Source organism: Pelodiscus sinensis, chromosome 32 (assembly GCF_052426305.1).
Source record: "Pelodiscus sinensis isolate ZL-2025 chromosome 32, ASM5242630v1, whole genome shotgun sequence".
Lineage (NCBI taxonomy): Eukaryota > Metazoa > Chordata > Testudines > Trionychidae > Pelodiscus > Pelodiscus sinensis.
The window spans coordinates 2,474,705-2,500,511 of NC_143083.1; the positions used below are offsets into that span (position 1 = coordinate 2,474,705).

At 64.3% G+C, this 25,807-nt stretch overlaps 1 protein-coding gene across 1 annotated transcript in view; it reads left to right on the forward strand.

The window, feature by feature from the left end:
* The window catches only part of UNC13A (unc-13 homolog A), a 109,208-nt gene that overhangs the window by 50,163 nt on the left and 33,238 nt on the right, over window positions 1–25,807 (forward strand). The window contains exons 19-35 of the mRNA XM_075903263.2: window positions 508–649; window positions 1,448–1,617; window positions 2,697–2,812; window positions 4,022–4,185; window positions 7,305–7,455; window positions 10,669–10,737; window positions 11,108–11,197; window positions 11,487–11,621; window positions 12,800–12,933; window positions 13,959–14,044; window positions 14,258–14,384; window positions 17,300–17,396; window positions 20,172–20,315; window positions 21,144–21,227; window positions 22,318–22,395; window positions 22,744–22,832; window positions 23,104–23,256. Coding sequence (XP_075759378.1) covers window positions 508–649; window positions 1,448–1,617; window positions 2,697–2,812; window positions 4,022–4,185; window positions 7,305–7,455; window positions 10,669–10,737; window positions 11,108–11,197; window positions 11,487–11,621; window positions 12,800–12,933; window positions 13,959–14,044; window positions 14,258–14,384; window positions 17,300–17,396; window positions 20,172–20,315; window positions 21,144–21,227; window positions 22,318–22,395; window positions 22,744–22,832; window positions 23,104–23,256 — 2,029 coding nt within the window. The remainder of the gene's footprint in view (window positions 1–507; window positions 650–1,447; window positions 1,618–2,696; window positions 2,813–4,021; window positions 4,186–7,304; window positions 7,456–10,668; window positions 10,738–11,107; window positions 11,198–11,486; window positions 11,622–12,799; window positions 12,934–13,958; window positions 14,045–14,257; window positions 14,385–17,299; window positions 17,397–20,171; window positions 20,316–21,143; window positions 21,228–22,317; window positions 22,396–22,743; window positions 22,833–23,103; window positions 23,257–25,807) is intronic.

Here is a 25,807-nt window from a genome sequence, read left to right on the forward strand (position 1 = left end):
ACCTCTCAGTGCCACTGCAAGGACACCCAATGCCACCTCCTGACGGCAGGCCAGGGAGCACATCTCGGCTTTACTGCTGTAGGGCATACGGAGCACTTAGCTAAGGACACGGCATTTCCGTTAACGAGGCTCTCTGCCCCCAGGGCTGCGTGCCGATCTCTGCAGCCCAGACTTGCCCCTGCTGTGCACCGAGGGGTAGATATTCCACTGCCAAGAGCTCAGGGCTCTCCTCCTGTTGGGAGCCTCCGTCATGAGCCCAGCTTTTGGGGAAAGGAAGTGAATCCCCATTAGAGCCGGCACCAGCCAGCCAGATGCCCCGGCCTCACCCTTGCCATGAATCCCAAGCCAAGTCAGGCAAATCACATGTTGCCCATTTGTTCTGTTTCTGCCACTGATCCCTCGTTTTGTCTGTTCTCTCCGTTGTGTGTCTTGCGTCTCTGTGGGGCTGGCTGGTGCGTGGTGCCGTGTGCCTCTGTGTGCGTGGGATGTGTGTGTGTTGTGTTATAGTTGTCTGTGCCCAGGGCCTGCAGGCAAAGGATAAGACAGGTTCCAGTGACCCGTATGTTACTGTCCAGGTTGGGAAGACGAAGAAAAGGACTAAAACGATCTATGGGAATCTAAATCCGGTCTGGGAGGAGAATTTCCACTTGTAAGTTACATCCTACTCCCAGCCCCGCCCCTCGCCTCCCCGGGCTGCCCTGCTCCTCCTCAGTCACTCGCTATCAGGTTTGGTCAGTCCTTGGAGCCGTCTGCCTGGCTGCTGTGTAGCTTGCCAATCCCAGCAGGGCCTGGCTGCTAGGGAAGGAAGCGAGCTGTAGACTTGGCTCTGGATTGGGGATATGTCTGCACAGCAGCTAGACTCCTGCTTGGGGACTGGGCTCCGGGCTTGGGCCCGGGGCGGTTTCATTGCTGTGTAGATGTTAGGCTCAGGCAGGAGCCAGGCTCTGTCCCTGCAAGGTGGGAGGGGCCCACTGTCTGGACACTTGGGCTAGCCTGAGTCAGCTGGCAGGGCCCGTCGCGGGGCTTCGCTGTGTGGACAAGCCCCGAGTGGCGCCTCTGCGTGCAGCACAGGGGTACTGGTGGGAGCGCGCGCAGACACAGATCCTCTTTTCCCAGCTCAGCGGCGAGCGCCAAGAACCCGCAGGGCTCAAATGGGACTCGAGAGGAGCGTGGGCCCTGTGGGAATTAACAAGAGCCTCAGCATGGTGCTGTCTGCCAGCGGGAGGGAACTGCAGGCTCAGGATGCCGGTCGGGGCCGTTCCCCACCCCCAGTGCTCCAGGAGCCTGTTCCAGGACTGCGAGGGTTTGAGGGAGCTCCCAGTTCAATGTCCGGGTTTTGCTGGGGGATCGGGAAGGGGGGTGTCTTCGCTAGGAATCCACCATTCCTGGAGGCTAACCTGGATCATGTCTTGGCCTTGGGAATTTCTCTGTCCTCCCCCACCCCCAGTGAATGCCATAACTCCTCCGACCGGATCAAGGTGCGGGTCTGGGACGAAGATGACGATATAAAGTCGCGAGTCAAGCAGCGCTTTAAGAGAGAGTCCGACGACTTCCTAGGCCAGACGATCATAGAGGTCCGGACGCTGAGCGGGGAGATGGATGTCTGGTACAACCTGGGTAATTCACTCCCCCGCCCGGCCCTATGCAGCACAAGCACCAACGTTCAAAGGTGCTAAGGGGTGCCCACCTTTGGCTCCGCCCCCACTCTACCCTTTCTTCCTAAGCCCCTCCCCCATTCCAAGTCTTCCTCCTAAGCCCCACCCCCACTCCAATCCCTTCCTCCCAAGCCCAGCCCCACTCCACCCCTTTCTCCTAAGCCCCGCCCCACTCCAACTTCTCCCCGCCCAGGTCCACCTCCGCCCCGAGCGCATGGCACCTTTGCTCCTTCCCCACATGCCACAAAACAGCTGCTCGTGGCGGGGGAAGTGCTGACTGGTGGGGCCGTCAGTGACTGGCTCCCCTTGATCCCACAGCCAGTGGGTGTGTGGGATATAGCCCTGTCCGTACAAACGAGGTTGAAAAGCTTTTTGGAGCTGGCCAGGCTGCGAGTTCTCCTCTCCGTTGCAGGCGGGGTTCTTTGCACACTTCTTGTTTCTTACTGAATCGCCGGCCAGAGACCACAGGGCTGGCAGGGACCTCGTCAGCCCAGCTAGGTCGTGTGTCCCCAGGCTCCTCTGGAGAGGCTGCTCCAGGGCCTCCCTCCTATGACACTTTGACACCTGCTTCTCCTTTCTATGCCCCTTGCTCCATGTACCCGCACTGGCCTTAGCTCCTCTCCCTCCCTGGCGTCCCATGCTGTTCTGCCAGGCCATTTAAGGCAGGCTCTTCCAGTCACCTCCCACAAGGAGGGCCCTGTCTCCCCACTCATGGGCCACACCAGGGCTCCAGCATTCATTGCTGCCAATGTGGGAACAGCCCTGCAGCCCCCTTGCACATACACATCGCAGAAGACTCCTCACCCCGCAGAGCTACCGCGGCCAGACCCAGGCACGTTCACCCCTTTCACAAACGAGCTGAGGCCCAGTGACTTTCCCAAAGCCCCCAGGGTCCCAGGGCACAGCTGGGAGCTGACCCCAGCCTCCCTAGGTGCCAGACCCTGGCTGTACCCACCAGCCGGCTTCTCCTGATGCCTCGTGCTCTTGCCACGGCCATCAGCGCGCTAACGCTTCGTCTGCTTCCTGCCCTCCTGCCTGCAGACAAGCGGACGGACAAGTCAGCCGTGTCCGGAGCCATCCGGCTGCACATCAGCGTGGAGATAAAGGGAGAGGAGAAGGTGGCGCCGTACCATGTGCAATACACCTGCCTGCACGAGGTGAGCCATGCCCCCGGGCCCCAGGCCCCGCACCATACCCCCAGCCCACCCTGCTTCCTTTTATAGTCAGAACCCTGGTTTTCAAATGACCGGACGTTTCAAGGGAATTTTAACGGGTGGTCAAGAGCCCGGGAGAGCGAAGGGCTCCCGTCCTCCCTGGAGCGGGCACAGCACGGGCACGGTTTCTGCCGCACACGGCTCCATGCCAGCGTGCCTCAGCCGGCACTCGGAGGGGACGCATAGGGAGCTTGGACGCTAGGGCTTGTCAACCTGTCTTCCTAGGGCGGGGTGGGCAAGATACGGCCCGTGCAGGGGTGGATGAGAGAGCCGCAGGGCAGCACAATTTCGCGCATGCGCCACGGCCACAGCCGACAGGAATTAGCGCGTGCGCGGGGCCTATTGAAGCGCGGGGCCCGGGGCAGCCGCCCCACTGGCCCTGCCCTATATCCGCCGCTGGGCCCGTGGGCCGGACCCGCCCACCAAGCCATTTGATCTGGCCTGCGGCCCACCCTGCCACTCCCCACCCCAGACCAGTTGAGCCCTGGGGGCAGGGGAGTGTGCAAAGTCCTTTGCTATTCAAAGCGGCTGGCGGCTCCCCCCTCCTGCCAGGGGCGTGCGGTGCCAAGAGGGTGCCGGCAGCCATTTTAAACTGCGAATGGCGTCATGCATTCCCCCGCCCCCAGAGCCCAATTGGAGGGAACAGCCCCTTTCTGCCCAAGGCCCCGCCCTTTCTGCCAAAGGCCCCGCCCTTTCTGCCCAAGGCCCCGCCCTTTCTGCCCAAGGCCCTGCACTTTCTGCCCAAGGCCACGCCCTTTCTGCCCAAGGCCCCGCCCTTTCTGCCCAAGGCCCCGCCCCTTCCACCTGAGGCCTTGTCCCTTCCAGGGAGGGGGGGGGCTGGCCCACAACCACTGCCAAAATTCCTGAAGTGGCCCCCCTGCAAAAAGTATTGCCCACCCCTGTCTTAGGGTCTGTGTTTCTATCCCGTCAGAGAGGCAGTGTTTTGCCGCCCTTGCCCTGGAGCAGGGGCTCCCCCATGGCACAGGGCGCCCCAGAACTCAGATCTCCATCGGCCGTCTCAGCTCCGCAGTGCCGGGTCCCTGATCCGCACAGCAGTGGAACAGCCCCTCCCCAGACCCACTCGCCTCTGAGTGGCCAGGCAAGCCCTTGCTAGCAGTGGTCCTGAGGGCTCTCCTCTGTCCCATGCCTTAGAACCTCTTCCACTTCGTGACGGACCTGCAGAACAACGGGGTGGTGAAGATCCCCGAGGCCAAGGGGGACGACGCCTGGAAGGTGTACTTCGACGAGACGGCCCAGGAGATCGTGGACGAGTTCGCCATGCGATACGGGGTGGAGTCCATCTACCAGGCCATGACGTGCGTCTCTCCCGTCCACTCCCTCTTTGTTTGAAGGGGTTAATTGAGCACTGGGTAAGGGGTAACGATACGGGGCCAGGTCCTCAGCTGGGCTCACCCAGGGCAGCTCCCTTGGAGTCAATGGGTGACGCTGGCTGACACCAGCTGAGCCGGGCCCTGTGGCTTTGTGGGGCTCCCGGCCCGGGGCAAATGGGGCCCCACCCCTTATGCCCCCATGTTCCTTCCCCACCCGTTGTCCTACTGGGGAAATGGGGCTGGGCATGGGGGCAGGCAGGGCAGCCCCCCGGCCCAGACCCTGCTCCCCAGCTGGAGCGGCAGGTGGAGCAGGTTTGAACACAGCGGTCCCCCAAGTGCCTGGGCCCCGGCCACGGGCCCCATTGGCCAGTGGCTAATCCACTGGGGCTCCTGCACTCCCCGGACCTGCAGGTCAGCCGCTCGGCCTGGCCACGGAGCCAGCAGCAGCCCCCTTCGGGCAGCCACCCACGGACAGGGGCAGGCACGCGCCTTCCGAGTGTCAGGCTGGGTCTGGTTCCAACACACTGGGGCAGGGCTCAGTCTGCTCCTGAACATGTGCACTGCCACGCACACGGCCTGCACACACTGCCACGCACCCTGCACACACCACACACACACGGCCTGCACACACCACACACACTGCCACGCACACGGCCTGCACACACCACACACACACCCTGCACACACTGCCACGCACACACCCTGCACACACTGCCACGCACACGGCCTGCACACACCACACACCCTGCACACACCACACACACACCACCTGCACTCACCACACACACACCCTGCACACACTTCCATGCACACCACCTGCACACACCATGCACACACACACACACACACTGCCATGCACAGCCTGCACAGTTTGCACACACACAGCGGCTGTGTCTACATTGGCACCCTTTTCCAGAAAAGGGATGCTAATGAGACAAGTCGGAATTGCAAATGCTGCAGGGGATTTAAATATCCCCCGCGGCATTTGCATGAACATGGCTGCCGCTTTTTTCCGGCTCGGGGCTTTGCTGGAGAAAAGCGCCAGTCTAGACGGGATCTTTCGGAAAATAAAGCCTTTTCCGGAAGATCCCTTATTCCTCTTAAAATCAGGAAAAGGGTGCCAATGTAGACACAACCAGCCTGTACACAGCACACACAGGGTACGTCTAGACTACGTGGCAGGACAACGATTTAAATAATTGCCGCTTCATTTAAATCAAAATCAAAATGGCCGCCGCGCTGTGCCGATCAGCTCTGCGGGATCTGTCTACAGGATCTGCCGACAAAGGGTTCTGGGGTCGGCAGATCCCCGTCTAGACTGCCACGCTGAGCCGACAGAGCCGATCGGCACAGCGCGGCGGCCATTTTGATTTAAATGAAGTGGCGATTATGTAAATCATCGTCCTGCCTCATCTACATGGCTCCGTCGACAGAGCCATGTAGTCTAGACACACCCACACTGCCACACACACCCCCTCCACATACCACATACAATGCTGCGCACACACCCTGCACACACCGCACACACTGCCACACATACACCATGCACACACCGCACACACTGTCGTGCACACAGCCTGCACACACTGCCACACACACACCACGCACACACCGCACACACTGTCATGCACACAGCCTACACACACTGCCACACACACACCACGCACACACCGCACACACTGTCATGCACACAGCCTGCACACACTGCCACACACACACCACGCACACACCGCACACACTGTCATGCACACAGCCTGCACACACCGCCACACACACACCACGCACACACCGCACACACTGTCATGCACACAGCCTGCACACACTGCCACACACACACCATGCACACACCGCACACACTGTCATGCACACAGCCTGCACACACTGCCACACACACACCACGCACACACCACACACACTGTCATGCACACAGCCTGCACACACTGCACACAGTGTCATGCACACAGCCTGCACACACTGCCACACACACACCATGCACACCCTGCACACACACACATCCGGAGCACACTGCACACACTGAACATGCCCACACCCTACAGACTGCACATGCTTATACCCAATGCACACTTTACACGGTGCCTGTGCACACTGCACATGCACACATGGCATACACTAAACACCCACACCTTACACACATAGCGCACACACATCCTGCATGCATACACACACCTTGCGCATTCCTCTCGTATGCGCACACAGCCTTACACACACACCACATATACCCTTCATACACCCTTCTCAACCACAAACTCTCCAAAGCACTCCCTACACACACCCATTGTACAAGCCACACTCCATGCAAACATAAACAGAAGAACACACCCTGTGCATTATCTGGGGAGGCCACAGCTGGAGTATTGCAGCCAGTTCTGGGCCCCCCACTATAGAAAGGACGTGGACGCATTGGAGAGGGTCCAGCGGAGGGCAACCAAAATGATGAGGGGGCTGGAGCACATGACCTATGAGGAGAGGCTGAGGGATTTGGGTTTGTTCAGTCTGCAGAAGAGAAGAGCGAGGGGGGATTTGAGAGCAGCCTGCAACTGAGGGGGTTCCAAAGAGGCTGGAGAGAGGCTGTTCTTAGTGGTGGCAGATGGCAGACCGAGGAGCAATGGGCTCAAGTTGCAGTGGGGAAGGTCTAGGTTGGATATTAGGAAAAATAATTTCCCTAGGAGGGGGGGGAAGCACTGGGATGGGTTCCCTGGGGAGGGGGTGGAATCTCCATCCCTAGAGGTTTTTATGTCCCAGCTTGACAGGGCCCTGGCTGGGATGATTGAGTTGGGGTTGGTCCTGCTTTGGGCAGGGGGCTGGACTTGATGCCTCCTGTGGTCTCTGCCTGCCCCAGGATCTGCGATTCCCTTCTGACACAACTCACTCCACCCTGGGCAGACGGACACAGCATCTCCTGACACGCCACCCCCACGCTGTGCAGTGCACACCCTCCCCTCGGCACATCCACACCCTCCATCCCACTATCCTACCTCGTCCCCCGCACCGGCATTCCCTGCTCCCCCTCCTGCGGCAGGCCCCTTCACTCTGGCACCCCGCCCTCACCTGCGCCTTCCAGCCTGTCGTCTCTTCTCTTTCAGTCACTTTGCCTGCCTGTCCTCCAAGTACATGTGTCCCGGCGTGCCGGCAGTGATGAGCACCCTCCTAGCCAACATCAACGCGTACTACGCCCACACCACTGCCTCCACCAACGTGTCTGCCTCAGACCGCTTTGCTGCTTCCAATTTCGGGGTAAGTCCTATGGTGCGTAGAACTCTCCTTCCTACTTCTCTCTTCTTGAGCTTGGTGGGTGGGGGCGTGGTAGTCGGAGCCGTGCAAAACCAGCACCGCCAAAGGTCAAATGCTCCCTTTGGGCGCCGCCTTGAGAAATGGCCAATTGTTCTTGGATAGTTTGAGATTATTTCATCTAAAAGGGTAAAAATTTACTTTTAAAAAAAGCACCGGAAGTTTTGAGTGAAATATGTGACAACTGGGAGAAATCGCAGTGAAATCGTGTCACAAAATCACCGTTTTGATGCCAAAAACCCCTTCCCCGCCCATCAGCGGAAAGCAGATCTTTGCAGGCACACAGCTGCCCAAAGAGAAACCCTGAACATTTGCACCCGAGTCCTGTGTGTATTTTGCACGGCCCCAGTAGCTGAATTCAGAGCAAACTGCTCTGGTTCTGTGGTTTCTATAGAACCCCAAACTCCCCACTGCCCATTCAGTTTGGACACACTTTGGATTTGCAGTGAGGCCCTGGCCCGGCAGAGACTGTGGCATGTGTTTGACTGACCATGTTAACCAGCCCTGTGGAGTTCAGGGCCATACTCTCGTGTGTGCAGGAAAGTACGTGCCTAAGTGTTGGCAAGATAGGGACATGGGGCTGGAAGCCAAACCCAGGAAAGTTTCTAAAGGTGATAGATGAACATCTTCAAGGTCAGTCAGTCAGTGAGGGTCTGTCTACTCTACAGAGTTTTATCGGAAAAACACCCATTTTTCCGACAAAACTTGAGGAACGTCCACACTGCAATCGCGTTCTTCTGCAAGCAAATCGAAAGAGCAGAGGGGTTTTTCCGACCTTGGTAATCCTCATTCTACGAGGAAGAAGCCTTTTGCTCTTTCGCAAAAAGGTCTACGTGGCCGGGGAAGAGGGAGTTCTTTTGGAAGAAGAGGAAAGAGGAAAAAGCACAGGTGCCCTGGTGGCCATGCCGTCACAGCTTACATGCGAGAGAGCGACCATTCAGTCTGGACACTCTCTTTCGAAAAAGCAGATCGTTTTTTCTATGCACGTTGGCAGCGTGGGCGCTCTCTTTCAGAAAAAGTTTTTTCGGAAGATCTTTTCCAAAAAAAGCTTCTTCTGAAAGAAGCCTGCACTCTAGATGGAGCCTTAGTTAAGTTAAAAATGATGGTCCGATTCTTGATCTCTGTTCCCCTAGGCTGTGTCTACACTGGCAAAAAACTTGCCAGCTGTCTACACTGGCCGCTTGAATTTCCGCAAGAACACTGACGATCTCATGTAAGATTTTCCGGTGTTCTTGCGGAAATACTGTGCTGCTCCCGTTCAGGCAAAAGCCCTCTTGAGCAAATCATTTGTGCAAGAGGGCCAGTGTAAACAGCACAGTAGTGTTTTCCGCAAAAAAGCCCCGATCGTGAAAATGGTGATCGGGGCTTTTTTGCGGAAAACCGCGTCTAGATTGGCCACGGACGCTTTTCCGCAAAAGCATCCTGCCAATCTAGACGCGCTTTTCCGAAAATGCTTTTAACGGAAAACTTTTCTGTTAAAAGCATTTTCGGAAAATCATGCCAGTGTAGATGTAGCCCTAGTGTAACTCTAGAATAACTCCATGCAAGTCCCTGCTAGCAAATCCCTTCCTCCCAGTGAGCCCTGCAGACAGCAGCGGGGGCCGGGCAGCGCAGTCGCAGCATGGCCCGTGTCCCGCCAGCTTGGCACATCCTTTCCGTTTACGTCCTGACAACGATTGGTTATTGCTCTTCATTATGTAGTGATGAGGCTGCTGGGGCCCGAGCCCCAGGCCTTCCTCTGCATGTCCCGGCTCAGGGCTCTCCCTGCCTGTGGTGCAGAGTGACTCCCGGAACTCAGTGGGGTCTCGGGCAGCTGGATTCCAGACTCTCGTGCTTATTGCGGAAACGTTCCCATGAGCCTCTCCGAGTACAGGCTTCGGGCCCATTTAAGGTGACATCGTAGAATCGTGGGACTGGAGGGACCTTGGGAGGTCTCTAGTCCAGTCCCCCGCCCTCACGGCAGGACTGAGCACCATCTAGACCAGTGGTCCCCAACCTATAGAGGCTCCCGGGTGCCCGGGGGCGGGGCCACTCACGTGCCGGGCGCCCGGGGGCAGGGCCGCGCGTCCTGGGGCACACCAGGGGTGGGGATGCCCTTGCACCCGGCGCCGGCATGTGCCCCAGGGCTGCTGCCGCCCGAGCTGCGCACCTGGGGCCGGCACCGGCGCCGCGCACCCGCATGTGCCCCGGGGCTGGGGCCGCCCGAGCGCCGCATACCAGACGCCGGTGCGTGTCGCGCGCCTGGGGCGGGCGCTGGCCCAGGTTGTCGGCGGGCGCACACAAATGCCCCGGCAGGCGCCGCGTTGGGGACCACTCATCTAGACTGTCCAACAGGCGTCTGTCTAACCTGCTCTTAAGTATCTCCAGGGACGGGGATTCCACAACCCCCCTCGGCAACTTATTCCAGTGTTTAGCCACCCTGACAGGCAGGACGTTTTTCCGAATGTCCAACCTAAACCTCCTTGCTGCAGTTGGAGCCCGTCGCTTCTTGTCCTGTCCTCAGAGGCCAATGAAAATAATTTACTTTCCTCTTCCTTGTAACATCCTTTTTAGGTGCTTGAGAGCTGCGATCGTGTCCCCTCTCATCTTCTCTTCTCCAGACTAAACAAGCCCAGTTCTCTCAGGCTTCCTTCCTAGGCCATGTTCTCTAGACCTTCCATCACTTTGTTGCTCTTCTCTGGACCTTCTCTGATTCGTCCAAATCTTTCCTGCAATGTGGCGCCCATTTTACAGTCCTGTGGACGTTAAGTGCCGGCTGGCAGAGCTGGTAGGAGAGCCAGGTGGCTCTAAGGGGATTCTCTGGAAGGCTGCTGGGCTCTGGCAGACCCTGAGGTTCTCGCTAGCTCCCATCCCAGTGTCCCCAGACGGGGTCTGCTGAGGAGCCAGCTGGGACTCAGTCGCTGGCTGTGCTGCAGTTTGCTCCTGAGTTTGCATTTCTTTCCGAACCTTCCTGCTGAGCGTAACGGGGAGCTGCTAGCTGGCAGCGATACACCCCCCCCCCGCACCCTGCTGAAAGCCTCCCTGGCCACCGTGCCCCTCCCACGGGGCGGGGGGGGGGGCTGCACAGGGACAGAGGGGGCTGGTGGCTGAGCCGGGGAGGGGGAACTAGGCATTGGGCGCCTTGCTCCCACTTACCCAGCACCGGGGGTGTCTTTGCAGAAAGAACGCTTCGTGAAGCTGCTGGACCAGCTGCACAACTCTCTCCGGATCGACCTGTCCATGTACCGGGTAAGGGTAGGAGCCCCACATGGGGTGGGGTGCAGGGAATGCTGGCAGCTGATCACCGGCACCCTGGTGCCTGTGCGAGCAGTCTCCTGCCACCAGGCTGGTCCCGTGAATGAGTGTTGAAGGGGGAGTCAGGACACTGGATTCTAGGCCCAGCTTCTGCTATGGTCATGTCCCCATTCTGTGCCTCGGTTTCCCCAGCTTGGAGAGCTGGGGGTGTGAACGGGAGTGATCCTACTGCTTGCAGTGGGAGCAGGATTGGCGTTAAAACCCAGGTGGCTGTGCTCAGCTCAGCCATTAGCTCTGAAACGCCAGCCGGGCGCCCCTGCTTGCTCTCCTCGCCGTCATGCGGCCCTTCTCTCTTCCTCGACAGAACAACTTCCCCGCCAGCAGCCCCGAGAGGCTGCAGGATCTCAAGTCCACGGTGGATCTGTTAACTAGCATCACCTTCTTCCGAATGAAGGTAACGCCCAGGGCCCGCGGCAGGCTGGCTCCCTCCCACGGTGGCCTGGGACCCCTCTGGGAGCTGCGCTGGAGCCTGCATGCTGATTAGTGTCATTAATTGCCCCTCGAACGGCATCTGGAGACCCTGCGGGTTGCAGCACGTCAGTGCCGCGGGGCTGCCTGGCAGCTCGCGAGGGGCGTCGTGCACAGGCGCTGAGCGAGGCTCCGTGTGGAAGGGGGGGTCCTGCGATGCAGAGTCCGTGTGGGGACAAGCCATTGCGAGCGCGACTGCATCTCCCTCCCCACAGGTGCAGGAGCTGCAGAGCCCGCCCCGGGCCAGCCAGGTGGTGAAGGACTGCGTGAAGGCCTGTCTCAACTCCACCTACGAGTACATCTTCAACAACTGCCACGAGCTGTACAGCCGCGAGTACCAGAGCGACCCTGTGAGTGGGCGGCACGGCCGTGCCATGGGGCTCCCCATCCGACGCTCCCCCCTCCCTTCTGAGGTTTGGGTCGGCCTCCGCCGGGGCAGGGCTGCTTCCCCCCAGCTCCTGGGGAGCCGATATCTCAGCTTTCCTGCGAGCTGCCCCATCCCGCAACCAGCCCTTCCCAGCCCGAGTCCCTGCGCTGGGCAGGCTCTGCTGGCTGGGCCCGGGGCCTGGAGGAGCTGGCAGCCTTCTCCCGGTCAGCATGGGGCGTGGCCCCTCCCAGCCTGGCAGGACTGGGCCTGCGCGATGCTGTTCGGCATGAGGTCCTTCTTAGGGTTGCCAGAGGGTTTAACAAAAAATACCAAACACCCCCCAAAAAGAAAAAAACACTGGGAAAAAATTCTGTTGAGGAAAAAAAAGGGGGAGACCGAAGTTGTTAATCAAAAAAAAAAAAAAGGCACTGCGCCTTTAAATGGCCCCGCGCTCCTCACTACCCCGCACCCGCCAGACGCGGCAGGGGGAATTGTCCCCGCCGGGCTTCCATCCGAGGGAAAAGGAAATGCCGGGCATTTCACATGTCCGGTATTTTCTGGGGTTTTTTCTGGACGGGGGACCCGAATAACGGACAGTCCAGGCGAAAACCGGACACCTGGCAACCCTAGCCCTGCTTAGCCAGCGGGTCTCTTCTCCCCGCTCGCTCTCACACCCAGTAGCCCTGCAGTGACTCCACCCTCCCTGTCGCTGTTTCTGGCCCATCTACGTAACCTTGGAAGCGCTGCAGCCACCTCCCCCATCTGCCTGTTTGTGCCACTCTGGGTCCCCATGCTGGGGAGCTCTGCTACCCCCAATGTCAGGCTCAGGGCAGGAGCTGGGGGCATGTTGGCCAGCTGGGATCTCCTTGCCTGGGGAAGGCTCAGCTCTGAAAAGCCGATCACTGTAGAACAGGGCCCGAGTCTCCCATGTGGGCCTGGAGGGGGCACTGGAACCTGACCCTAGCCTGGACCAGGACCTGGCTCCGTGTTGGGAGCAGCCATGCCCTGGGCCCCAGGGGCTGGGATGGAAAGGAGCTAACAGGTCCCAGCCATGGCCAAGCCTCAGGGTCTGGAATCCCAGCTGAGGTCACACCCGGCCGGCCAGCGTGGCCACTCGCGATTGACCCGAGATGCCTTCCCTTGTCTTTGGGCTTTTCCCAGGCTAAGAAGGGCGAGGTGCCGCCCGAGGAGCAGGGCCCCAGCATCAAGAACCTGGATTTCTGGTCCAAACTCATCACGTTGATTGTTTCCATCATTGAAGAGGATAAGAACTCCTACACGCCCTGCCTGAACCAGTGAGTACACGCCTGGGACTCCCCGGGCTGCCTCCTCCAGGCAGTGGCAGAGAAACCGAGCGCTGAGCTGGTGGGTGGACACTGCGCTGGGTGTATCGACGTGTGAACTCGGGACTCTGGCCTAGCCTAGGGAGAGACCTCCATAGGGGCCTTCCCTCCTTGCACCTCTTGGCCAGCTCTGAGCGTGCCCCTGCCTGGGGAATCCTGTCTCCACTTCAAATGTGGGTAACTGACTAGTCAAGTAGTTGATGGAATTTCCATGGACTAGTCGATAGGCACTTCCGCATTCCTCCTTCGAAATGTACAAGAGCCCCCGCTGCCGCCTGCCTTGACATGTACAAGAGCCCCCGCTGGCGCCTGCCTTGACATGTACAAGAGCCCCCGCTGCCGCCTGCCTTGACATGTACAAGAGCCCCCGCTGGCGCCTCCTTCGAAATGTACAAGAGCCCCCGCTGGCGCCTGCCTTGACATGTACAAGAGCCCCCGCTGGCGCCTGCCTTGACATGTACAAGAGCCCCCGCTGGCGCCTGCCTTGACATGTACAAGAGCCCCCGCTGGCGCCTGCCTTGACATGTACAAGAGTCCCCAGCGTGGGCTCTTGTGCGTTTCAAAGCCATGGAGCCGGGGTCAGCGGGGGACTCCGAGTGACCCCGGGTTCTGTGGAAATGCCGCGTGGAGCCAAGGATCAGCCAGGGAGTCCCCAGCTGCCCTCAGGCTCCCTGGCTTCCCCTTTGAAACGCGCGGAGGCTGCCTCTATCTCATAGGGGAGGGGGGATCAACTAGTCAACTAGCAAATGCTTAGCGGCTAGTCGACTAGTCCTTAACATCCCTCGTCTGCTGCTGTCCCTGCCTGTTCGGTGTGAACTGGAGTCTTGGGGTGTCCTGGGAAGGCCTGTGTGGCCCGTGGGTGGCTCTCCCTGCGGCTTTGCTGGGCTGCACGGGCCCCAGGGAGGCCGCCTCTGCCGGAAGCACTGGGCTGGGCTCCGTTCTGTACGATTGTGTTCATCCCTCCCCCGCCCGGCCAGGTTCCCCCAGGAGCTGAACGTGGGGAAGATCAGTGCCGAGGTGATGTGGAACCTCTTTGCTCAGGACATGAAATATGCAATGGAGGGTGAGTGTCTCCCGGGCCGCAGCCTTTGCTTCCTGCTGGCGGTGACGTGGGGCCCCCAGAGCCACCGTGGCCCCGGATCCCCAGCCAGGGAGCCCACCCACGGAGTCCCCAGCTGGGCTGCCTGACCCCCTCCCCCAGGCCCAGGGAGCTTAGCCTGAGGGGCGGGGGGGAAGCAAGGGAGACCCCTGACCGGCCTCTCGCCCCTGCCCGCAGAGCACGACAAGCACCGCCTGTGTAAAAGTGCCGACTACATGAACCTGCACTTCAAGGTCAAGTGGCTTTACAACGAGTATGTGACCGAGCTGCCTGCCTTCAAGAGCCGCGTCCCCGAGTACCCCGCGTGAGTCCTGAGGGCCTGGCAGGGCGGGGGTGGGGCCGGGGCTGCCCCTTTTCACTACAAGCAAAGGACGATCCCAAGGAGCCGGGCACCCGCTCAGGCCGGGGCCCCTCGGGCACGGCCAAGTCTCAGCTGCTGGACTGAGGGGTGGGGCCAGACGCACGGCGAGGGTGAGCGCGCGCCAGGCCTGGCAGGGACGGGCCCTGTCCTAAGGCCTGGCCATCCTGGCTTCGGGGGAAACGTGCGCCCTTGTCCCGTTGGCGCTTGTGAACGGCAAATGGGACAACTGCCCGCTCTTGCGGGGCGCAGAGGAACGCGGGTGGGGGAGGAGCAGCAATGTCAGCCCCACGGGAGGCAGGCAGTGTTGGGGGAGCAGAGCTGGGCATACAGCTGGGGCTAGCCTTGTACCAGGGTGTGGGAAGGGGACAGGGTTGGCGTGGGGGTCGGACCAGCCAGGGTGTGGGGAGGGGACAGGGTTGGGGTATGGGTCGGACCAGCTGGGGTGTGCGGAGGGGACAGGGTTGGGGTATGGGTCGGACCAGCCGGGGTGTGGGGAGGGGACAGGGTTGGGGTATGGGTCGTACCAGCCGGGGTGTGCGGACGGGACAGGGTTGGGGTATGGGTCGGACCAGCCGGGGTGTGGGGAGGGGACAGGGTTGGGGTATGGGTCGGACCAGCCAGGGTGTGGGGAGGGGACAGGGTGGGGGTATGGGTCGGACCAGCCAGGGTGTGGGGAGGGGACAGGGTGGAGGTATGGGTCGGACCAGCCGGGGTGTGGGGAGGGGACAGGGTGGGGGTATGGGTCGGACCAGCCGGCGTGTGGGGAGGGGACAGGGTGGGGGCGGGGGTCGGACCAGCCGGCGTGTGGGGAGGGGACAGGGTGGGGGTATGGGTCGGACCAGCCGGGGTGTGGGGAGGGGACAGGGTGGGGGTATGGGTCGGACCAGCCGGCGTGTGGGGAGGGGACAGGGTGGGGGCGGGGGTCGGACCAGCCGGGGTGTGGGGAGGGGACAGGGTTGGGGCGGGGGTCGGACCAGCCGGGGTGTGGGGAGGGGACAGGGTGGGGGTATGGGTCGGACCAGCCGGCGTGTGGGGAGGGGACAGGGTGGGGGCGGGGGTCGGACCAGCCGGGGTGTGGGGAGGGGACAGGGTTGGGGCGGGGGTCGGACCAGCCGGGGTGTGGGGAGGGGACAGGGTGGGGGCGGGGGTCGGACCAGCCGGGGTGTGGGGAGGGGACAGGGTGGGGGTATGGGTCGGACCAGCCGGGGTGTGGGGAGGGGACAGGGTGGGGGCGGGGGTCGGACCAGCCGGGGTGTGGGGAGGGGACAGGGTTGGGGCGGGGGTCGGACCAGCCGGGGTGTGGGGAGGGGACAGGGTGGGGGCGGGAGTCGGACCAGCCGGGGTGTGGGGAGGGGACAGGGTTGTCATGTGACTCAGACCAGCCCCACCCTGTGCGTCTGTCAAACCTGCCCCTTCCTCCCCTCCCCGTCCGTTCTCCTGCCCCCTTCGCCTGCGTTGCCCCCGCTGTGGCTGTGGCTGCCTTTGGAGCGGGGTGGCATGTGCTGCTGGGGGCGCTGGCACCGACCCCCCCAGGGCGCGAGGGGTGGGACGTGACCCCCCCGAATACAGGCCTGGCTTCGCGGGCGGGTCCCCTGGGGCTGGCTGGACGTGCTAGCAGGTCCTGGGCCAGCCGGATGCTCCCGGGGCACTTTCCAGCCACACGCTCTGCCCTCGGCCTCTGCCCCGGGCACCCGGCTGCTTCCCTGCCACCCGCGAGGACAAAGGGCCCGGAGGGCTCAGCTGGGAGCTCGGAGAGTCTGCAGCCGGGGCTGGGTCCCAGCTGTGTCTTGATTCTCCTGCGTGCCAGGGCGGGTTTCTGAGCCCAGGATAGACCCAGGAGCTGAGGCAGAAACCAGCCCCCCCCGCCCAGGATCCTGGGGGACCGGCTCCCTGTGGCACCCGATGGCGCGTGGCTCAGAGCCAGGCGCTCAGTCAGCGCTGGCTGTTGCTCCAGGGAGGGGCCAAGGGGGCAGGCAGGGAGCTGTCCCTGTGTGGGTGATTTCCCAGTGGGCCAGGAAGGGTCTGTCTACACTAGCCCCTAGTTCGAACTAGGGAGGCTAACGTAGGCATTGCACATTGCAGATGAAGCCCAGGATTTAAATATCCCCGGCTTGATTTGCATCTTCCCGTCCGGGCGCCATTTTTAAATGCCACTAGTCCGAAGTACCTGCCCGCGGCGCCGCGCGGCGCTGAAACGGCGATTCCAGCTAAGCCCTTAGCTCAGGCGAACCGTTGCTCCTCATGGAATGAGGTCTCTGCTCGCGGGCGCCGTCCCACTGGCCTGCCCGCGTTCGCCGGGGCTCTCTGGGAACGAGGGTCACAGGTGCCGACTCTGTGACCCACAGCCAGGCTCCCCCTCTCCCCACTCCCCCCAGGACCTGTTGCCCACCGGTGCCAGCTCCTCCCCCTCCCTGCCAGTGCCCTGCCGCTGGGGATGGTGCGCAGGTGGAAGCGAGGGGCGCGGATGTGCTCAGGAGAAGAGGCGGGGCAGGGGCTGGGGCCAGGGCGAAAGCGGGGGCAGTCCCAGGGGCAGAGGGGCAGGCAGGCACCTCCTGGCTGGGGGGAAGTGGGGGCCTGTGGCAAGGGGGGGAGAGGAGAAGCCGGATGGATGGATTGGAAGCCAATGAAGCAAATGCCGGATCCAGCCCTGGATAATGGCAGCAGACGGGCTGGGAATCCCTCTTCTCGCCGGGCGGGCCAGGTGCCGTGCAGGGCAGGCTGCACAGGGACTGCACCGCGCAGCCGACCAACCCGACTTCCCTCCGCGGGGGCTCGCGGGCGCGTCAGCGCAGCACGGCCTGGCCACCCCACCCCACCCCGCCGCCTGCCACCTCCTCACCCCTCTCTGTCTCTTCCAGCTGGTTTGAGCCGTTCGTTATTCAGTGGCTGGATGAAAACGAGGAGGTGTCCCGGGATTTCCTGCATGGTGCGCTGGAGCGGGACAAGAAGGATGGGGTAGGGTATAGCGCCGACAAGTGACCTGGAGGCAGAGGTGAAAGTGGGCTGGTGCGGGCCGGTACAGGCTGGTGTACGCCAGCGTGGGCCAGATGGGCCGGACAGGTTGGTGTGGGCTGGACAGATCAGTGGGGGCCAGACGGGCCAGTGTGGGTCAGTGTGGGCCGGTGGGGCCAGTGTGGGTCAGACAGGCTGGTGTGGGTTGGATGGGCTGGTATGGGCCAGTGGGGCCAGTGTGTGTCGGACGGGCCGGTGTGGGTCGGACGGGCCAATGTGAGCCAGTGGGGCCGGTGTGGGTCAGATGGGCCGGTGTGGGCCAGTGGGGCCAGTGTGGGTCAGACGGGCCAGTGTGGGTCAGACGGGCCGGTGTGGGTCGGATGGGCCGGTGTGGGCCAGTGGGGCCGGTGTGGGTCGGACGGGCCGGTGTGGGCCAGTGGGGCCGGTGTGGGTCAGACAGGCCGGTGTGGGTCGGATGGGCCGGTGTGGGCCAGTGGGGCCGGTGTGGGTCGGATGGGCCGGTGTGGGCCAGTGGGGCCGGTGTGGGTTGGATGGGCCAGTGTGGGTCAGACGGGCCGGTGTGGGCCAGTGGGGCCGGTGTGGGTCAGACAGGCCGGTGTGGGTCGGATGGGCCGGTGTGGGTCAGACAGGCCGGTGTGGGTCGGATGGGCCGGTGTGGGCCAGTGGGGCCGGTGTGGGTCGGATGGGCCGGTGTGGGCCAGTGGGGCCGGTGTGGGTCAGACGGGCCGGTGTGGGCCAGTGGGGCCGGTGTGGGTCAGACGGGCCGGTGTGGGTCGGACAGGCCGGTGTGGGCCAGTGGGGCCGGTGTGGGTCAGACGGGCCGGTGTGGGTCAGACGGGCCAGTGTGCTGTACTGGTTAGAAGTGCAGCCCACTCACCACCAACGTGAACGTGCTGCCAGGGCAGGGGTGGGGGGGGCGGGGGGGGGCGCAGTGATGTTAAAGTACTGCTGCAGCAACGCAGCTGGATCCTATTGGCAGAGCTGACGAGGGGAGAGGGAGGGGCAGTGGGGGGCGAGGGGGAGGGGTCAGGGCCCTGGCGGGGAGGGCAAGAGGGGGGCAGGGAGGAGGGGCGAGCTGCCCTGGGGTCTGGTAATTTAAAAGGGCCCAGTGGCCTCTACTGCAGCAGCGGCTGGAGCCCTGGGCCCTTGAAATGCCCGCTGGAGCCCTGGGCCCTTGAAATGCCCGCTGGAGCCCCTGAGCCCTTGAAATGCCCGCTGGAGCCCTGAGCCCTTGAAATGCCCGCTGGAGCCCTGGGCCCTTGAAATGCCCGCTGGAGCCCTGGGCCCTTGAAATGCCCGCTGGAGCCCTGGGCCCTTGAAATGCCCGCTGGAGCCCCTGAGCACATGGTCCGGGCTCACTGACATGCCGGCTGGGGGAGTCCAGCCCCCAGGCCTGCCCCGTGCAGCCGAGGCCTCGCCCCTTCCGGGCCCGCAGTCAGGCCCCCATCCTAGGGAGAGTTTGAAATGACTTTCACCCCGCCCGGGGGGAATCCTCCAACCAGGGGACGGGCCAGTCTCGCCCAGCCTCTGGGGCTCCCTTCTAGGAGCCTGGCTGTGGGCATAGAGCCCTGGGGTGTCCACCGGGGTGAGCAAGCCCCACGTCCGGCCCGCCAGTCCCAGCAGGGCTTGTGCATGCAGCCCCCAGGCCTGTACGGAGCGCTCGGCCCCCCTGCGCGAACCATGGGCTGGGTGGAGCACGCGCGTCTGAAACAGCCAGTCACCCACCAGTGCCAGCAGACCTCTGGCCCGTGGGGCGGGAAGCCAGCCAGCCCCCCATGCCATGCGATAGGCACCTCGGCCCCGTGGGGCGGGAAGCCAGCCAGCCCCCCATGCCATGCGATAGGCACCTCGGCCCCGTGGGGCGGGAAGCCAGCCAGCCCCCCATGCCATGCGATAGGCACCTCGGCCCCGTGGGGCGGGAAGCCAGCCAGCCCCCCATGCCATGCGATAGGCACCTCGGCCCCGTGGGGCGGGAAGCCAGCCAGCCCCCCATGCCATGCGATAGGCACCTCGGCCCTGTGGGGCGGGAAGCCAGCCAGCCCCCCATGCCATGCGATAGGCACCTCGGCCCCGGGGGGCGGGAAGCCAGCCAGCCCCCCATGCCATGCGATAGGCACCTCGGCCCCGTGGGGCGGGAAGCCAGCCAGCCCCCCATGCCATGCGATAGGCACCTCGGCCCCGTGGGGCGGGAAGCCAGCCAGCCCCCCATGCCATGCGATAGGCACCTCGGCCCCGTGGGGCGGGAAGCCAGCCAGCCCCCCATGCCATGCGATAGGCACCTCGGCCCCGTGGGGCGGGAAGCCAGCCAGCCCCCCATGCCATGCGATAGGCACCTCGGCAAACCAGCGACAGCTGGAGAGGGAGAAGAGAGCTGACCCAGGCTGTCCCCTGAGCAGATGTCACACTCAGGTCACGTGTGGTTTGAGACCAACAGACCCCTCCACCCCCCCAGGCAGAGCAGCCCCAGACTTGCTGCCGGACACCCTCTCTCCAGGCGACTTCTGATCCTCCGGCTTGAATCGGGCAGCAGCAGGCACGGCCAAGAGAAGCCTGGACTCCTGAGTTCTAGTCATTCCTGTGTGACCTTGAGCCAGGCATAGCGCCGCTCCGTGCCTCGGTTTCCCCATGCATACTCCCCCGCCTTCCCCACACGCTCAGATGCAGGCAGAGCGTAAAGGCAGCGCAGCAGCCGCCTCTGGGACTTGTAGCGCTGCGCCGGAGAATAACCCGCTCTCTCCCCTCTGCTCCCTGCTGCAGTTCCAGCAAACCTCGGAGCACGCGCTCTTCTCCTGCTCCGTGGTGGACGTCTTCTCCCAGCTCAACCAGAGCTTTGAGATCATCAAGAAGCTGGAGTGCCCCGACCCGCAGATCGTCGGGCACTACATGCGGAGGTTTGCCAAGGTAGGGGGCCCCCGGGGCCGGGGAACCGTCTGGGCCCAACATGGCCCTGCCGCAGCCACCCCGTCCTACGCTGCCGGGAGCCTCACTCCGGAACGGCTGGGACTACCCAGCTTAGGAAGGGCCAGGCCTCGGCTGGAGCAGCATCCGCTGCCTCCCGTCCGGTCGTCCGTGCGCCCAAGTGCTGCGTGGGTGGGGATGGCGCTAACCCGGCTGGAGCCCGAGGGGTGCCCCGGCCCTGCCGTGCCCCGGTGGGGCAGAAGGGAAGGGGGAGGACTGGGCTGCGTTGTACACAAAGGGGATTCTGGCCCCTGGCAGACCCTGTGATCTCGCTCCCGGATTAGTGAAGTGCTGCAGGTTTGCGATGGGCAGAGCAGGGACTTCAGCGCGGGAGGCTCAGCCTGGACCAAAGAGCTGTGCCGTGCACTCCCGTCCGGGCCCCCAGGGGCAGCCACGGGGCCCGGGGGCGTGGGGGCTGGGGAGGAACACGGCTGGAGAAAGTGCCTCCTGCCACACCGGAGTCCAGCTCCTAGGCGGGGTGAGGGCAGGGAGCGGGATTTTCCAGGCTCACGTCATGTCTTGGGTCCCCAGGAGCTGGGGAGCCACAGGTGGGAATGGGGGGCAGTGCCCCCCCGGCAGCCACCCCTCTGCCCAGCACTGACACCAAGCAGGCGCCGTTTTGGTCGACTTGCAGCTTCGTAGCCCCAGAGCCACCTTCGGGCAGCTCATTTCGGCCCGAATCCGGATTTCACAGCCTTGTGCCTTCCCCGTTCTCTTGCCCCTTCCGGCTCCCCTGCCTGCTCCATGCTCCCCACCCCGCCCTGCCTGCAGACCATCAGCAACGTGCTGCTGCAGTACGCCGAGATCATCTCCAAGGACTTCGCCTCCTACTGCTCCAAGGAGAAGGAGAAAGTGGTGACGTATCCCCTCCCCCGCCTTGCCCTCTTGCCTCCCGGTTGGCAGGGTCCCTCTGTCGTGGCCGCCCCACATCTCTGGGCCAGGGCTGTCTGCATCCTTCCGCCTCTCTCTCTTCTTGGGCGACTGCCTGGAAAGGCCCAGTCTCTGCTCTTTACAAGCCACTCGGGAGGGCACCTGGCCCTGGCCCCATGTCTGAGAGCAGACCGAACCCCCCGGCTGGAGCCAAACCCCTGGGACACTTTGGGTCCCCACCAGCCTCAGAACTTGGCAGCAGGCCCCTGTCTCGACAGTGGGCAGAACCAAAGCCCACCCCATCCATACCCCCCAGGGGACGGGGCGCTCTGGGTCTGCAGCCGGATCCCAGCCCCACCCTCCCGGGGGGGGAGCGGGGCCAGACACAGGGTGCACAGGGCCCTTGCCCACGGGCGCACGCTCACACTCCCGTGCGGCCGCACGTGGGCCAGCGTGTCTCCCTCTCCCACGCACAGAGCTCCCTCGCTCACCCGTGAGACAGGCACCTGCAATCGTGCCAAGTGGGCTCTGGCGAGGGGCAGGCCCAATTCTGGTACCGGGGGAAAGCTGCTGGCTCGGGCCGTTGCCCCTCCCCCCCCCGTCGAGTCACGTGGGCCAAGAAACCCTCCTGGGAAAGGCCCCTCCCCCTCCCGCCGGGGACTCCCCAGCTGGGACCATCCCCCGTTCTGCTCCGGGGCTGACTCCCTGGGGGTACCAGGCCCCCCAGCGCCAGAGGAGCCGCTCGCAGCGCAGTGTCCGTCTGGCCGTTCGGTCCCTTGGCAGGTGGCTACTGTGGCTGTTGCCCCCCAGAGGAGGCAAATGAGCCTTGCCCCCTCTCCGCTGAGATGGGGGGAGGGGTGGAAAGCCCCACCCACGCGGGCTGTGACCCCTCCCCCCGGCGCAGGGTTTGCCCGTTCACACTCGCACACGTGTGGGGGCTTCAGGCAGAGCGCTGTGGGGACCCTCCCCCTCCCCCGGCGAGTGGGCTTGGGGCAGCAGGTCTGGCCATGCGGGGGTGCAGCCAGTGGGGTGCGAGCTCCCCACACTCACTGCCTCTCCCTCTGCTCCCCTCTAGCCCTGTATCCTGATGAACAACATCCAGCAGCTCCGGGTGCAGCTGGAGAAGATGTTTGAAGCCATGGGGGGGAAGGAGGTTTGTACCCGGTGCCCTGCCCTGTCCCTGCAGCTTTGAGGGGAAGGTCTCCACACGCTGGCCCTCTCGTGCGGCTGTGCAGTGGTACGTCCCAGGCGGATGGGCCCCCCCCGGTGGGGGGCTGCGGGGCCCCAGGCGTCGCAGGGGTGCGGCGTCGTGGTGCTGGGAGTGACCTGGCAGGCTGCCAGCAAGCCACCAGCCACAGGCGGCTACTGCTCTCGCCCTGCCTGGCCTTTGTGACGGCTCCTACCCAGGAAGGACTCGGTCCCTGCTCCCCAGAGCCTCTGGGTGTGTTCTGGGGCCCACGGGCTCCTGGGGCCGGCTGCTAACCAGGCACATCCCCTGCAGCTGGACGCTGAGGCCAGCGACATCCTGAAGGAGCTGCAGGTGAAACTCAACAACGTCCTGGATGAGCTCAGCCGAGTTTTTGCCACCAGGTGCGTGGGGTGGAGGGGAGCAGGGCCTTGCGGGGTGGCGGGGGAGTGCAAGGCGCAGGGTGGGCCCCACTCCGCCGTGCACGGACGCTCCGGGTGTGGTGCTTCGGGGGATGAGGGCCGAAGGTCACACTGCGGGGAGGGGGCTCCCCGGGAGTGGGGCGGGAGCGCTTTGGCTGCCGGCCTTGCCCCGGGGCCTGAGGAATCGTCGCGGAACCGCTACGGTTTGCGGCGGCTCCTCGATGAGTCGATTCCCGACTTGGAACATCCCTAGTTTCCAGCCCCACATTGAGGAGTGCGTGAAGCAGATGGGCGACATCCTGAGCCAGGTGAAGGGCACCGGGAACGTCCCCGCCAGCACCTGCAGCAGCGTCGCCCAGGACGCCGACAACGTCCTGCAGCCCATCATGGACCTACTGGACAGCAAGTGAGTGTGGGCTGGGGAGGGGGGCAGGGCTGGAGCACAGGGGGATGGTACGGGCTGTGGGGAGGGGGGCAGGGCTGGAGCACAGGGGGATGGTACGGGCTGTGGGGAGGGGGGCAGGGCTGGAGCACAGGGGGATGGTACGGGCTGAGGGGAGGGGGGGCAGGGCTGGAGCACAGGGGGTGGTACGGGCTGTGGGGAGGGGCGGCAGGGCTGGAGCACAGGGGGATGGTACGGGCTGAGGGGAGGGGGGCAGGGCTGGAGCACAGGGGGATGGTACGGGCTGTGGGGAGGGGTGGCAGGGCTGGAGCACAGGGGGATGGTACGGGCTGTGGGGAGGGGCGGCAGGGCTGGAGCACAGGGGGATGGTACGGGCTGTGGGGAGGGGGGCAGGGCTGGAGCACAGGGGGATGGTACGGGCTGAGGGGAGGGGAGGCAGGGCTGGAGCACAGGGGGATGGTACGGGCTGTGGGGAGGGGGAGGCAGGGCTGGAGCACAGGGGGATGGTACGGGCTGTGGGGAGGGGAGGCAGGGCTGGAGCACAGGGGGGTGGTACGGGCTGTGGGGAGGGGGGCAGGGCTGGAGCACAGGGGGATGGTACGGGCTGTGGGGAGGGGCGGCAGGGCTGGAGCACAGGGGGATGGTACGGGCTGTGGGGAGGGGGGCAGGGCTGGAGCACAGGGGGATGGTACGGGCTGAGGGGAGGGGGGGCAGGGCTGGAGCACAAGGGGATGGTACGGGCTGTGGGGAGGGGAGGCAGGGCTGGAGCACAGGGGGATGGTACGGGCTGTGGGGAGGGGCGGCAGGGCTGGAGCACAGGGGGATGGTACGGGCTGAGGGGAGGGGAGGCAGGGCTGGAGCACAGGGGGATGGTACGGGCTGAGGGGAGGGGAGGGAGGGCTGGAGCACAGGGGGATGGTACGGGCTGTGGGGAGGGGCGGCAGGGCTGGAGCACAGGGGGATGGTACGGGCTGAGGGGAGGGGGGGCAGGGCTGGAGCACAGGGGGTGGTACGGGCTGTGGGGAGGGGCGGCAGGGCTGGAGCACAGGGGGATGGTACGGGCTGTGGGGAGGGGCGGCAGGGCTGGAGCACAGGGGGATGGTACGGGCTGTGGGGAGGGGGGCAGGGCTGGAGCACAGGGGGATGGTACGGGCTGTGGGGAGGGGAGGCAGGGCTGGAGCACAGGGGGATGGTACGGGCTGAGGGGAGGGGAGGCAGGGCTGGAGCACAGGGGGATGGTACGGGCTGAGGGGAGGGGAGGCAGGGCTGGAGCACAGGGGGATGGTACGGGCTGTGGGGAGGGGGGCAGGGCGGGAGCACAGGGGGATGGTACGGGCTGTGGGGAGGGGGGCAGGGCTGGAGCACAGGGGGATGGTACGGGCTCTGGGGAGGGGAGGCAGGGCTGGAGCACAGGGGGATGGTACGGGCTGTGGGGAGGGGGGCAGGGCTGGAGCACAGAGGGATGGTACGGGCTGTGGGGAGGGGGGCAGGGCTGGAGCACAGAGGGATGGTACGGGCTGTGGGGAGGGGGAGGCAGGGCTGGAGCACAGGGGGTGGTACGGGCTGTGGGGAGGGGGGCAGGGCTGGAGCACAGGGGGATGGTACGGGCTGTGGGGAGGGGAGGCAGGGCTGGAGCACAGGGGGATGGTACGGGCTGTGGGGAGGGGCGGCAGGGCTGGAGCACAGGGGGATGGTACGGGCTGAGGGGAGGGGGGGCAGGGCTGGAGCACAGGGGGATGGTACGGGCTGTGGGGAGGGGGGCAGGGCTGGAGCACAGGGGGATGGTACGGGCTGTGGGGAGGGGCGGCAGGGCTGGAGCACAGGGGGATGGTACGGGCTGTGGGGAGGGGAGGCAGGGCTGGAGCACAAGGGGATGGTACGGGCTGAGGGGAGGGGGGGCAGGGCTGGAGCACAGGGGGATGGTACGGGCTGTGGGGAGGGGAGGCAGGGCTGGAGCACAGGGGGATGGTACGGGCTGTGGGGAGGGGCGGCAGGGCTGGAGCACAGGGGGGATGGTACGGGCTGTGGGGAGGGGCGGCAGGGCTGGAGCACAGGGGGATGGTACGGGCTGTGGGGAGGGGAGGCAGGGCTGGAGCACAGGGGGATGGTACGGGCTGTGGGGAGGGGCGGCAGGGCTGGAGCACAGGGGGATGGTACGGGCTGTGGGGAGGGGGGCAGGGCTGGAGCACAGGGGGATGGTACGGGCTGAGGGGAGGGGGGGCAGGGCTGGAGCACAGGGGGATGGTACGGGCTGTGGGGAGGGGGGCAGGGCTGGAGCACAGGGGGATGGTACGGGCTGAGGGGAGGGGGGGCAGGGCTGGAGCACAGGGGGATGGTACGGGCTGTGGGGAGGGGCGGCAGGGCTGGAGCACAGGGGATGGTACGGGCTGAGGGGAGGGGGGCAGGGCTGGAGCACAGGGGGATGGTACGGGCTGTGGGGAGGGGGGCAGGGCTGGAGCACAGGGGGATGGTACGGGCTGTGGGGAGGGGAGGCAGGGCTGGAGCACAGGGGGATGGTACGGGCTGTGGGGAGGGGAGGCAGGGCTGGAGCACA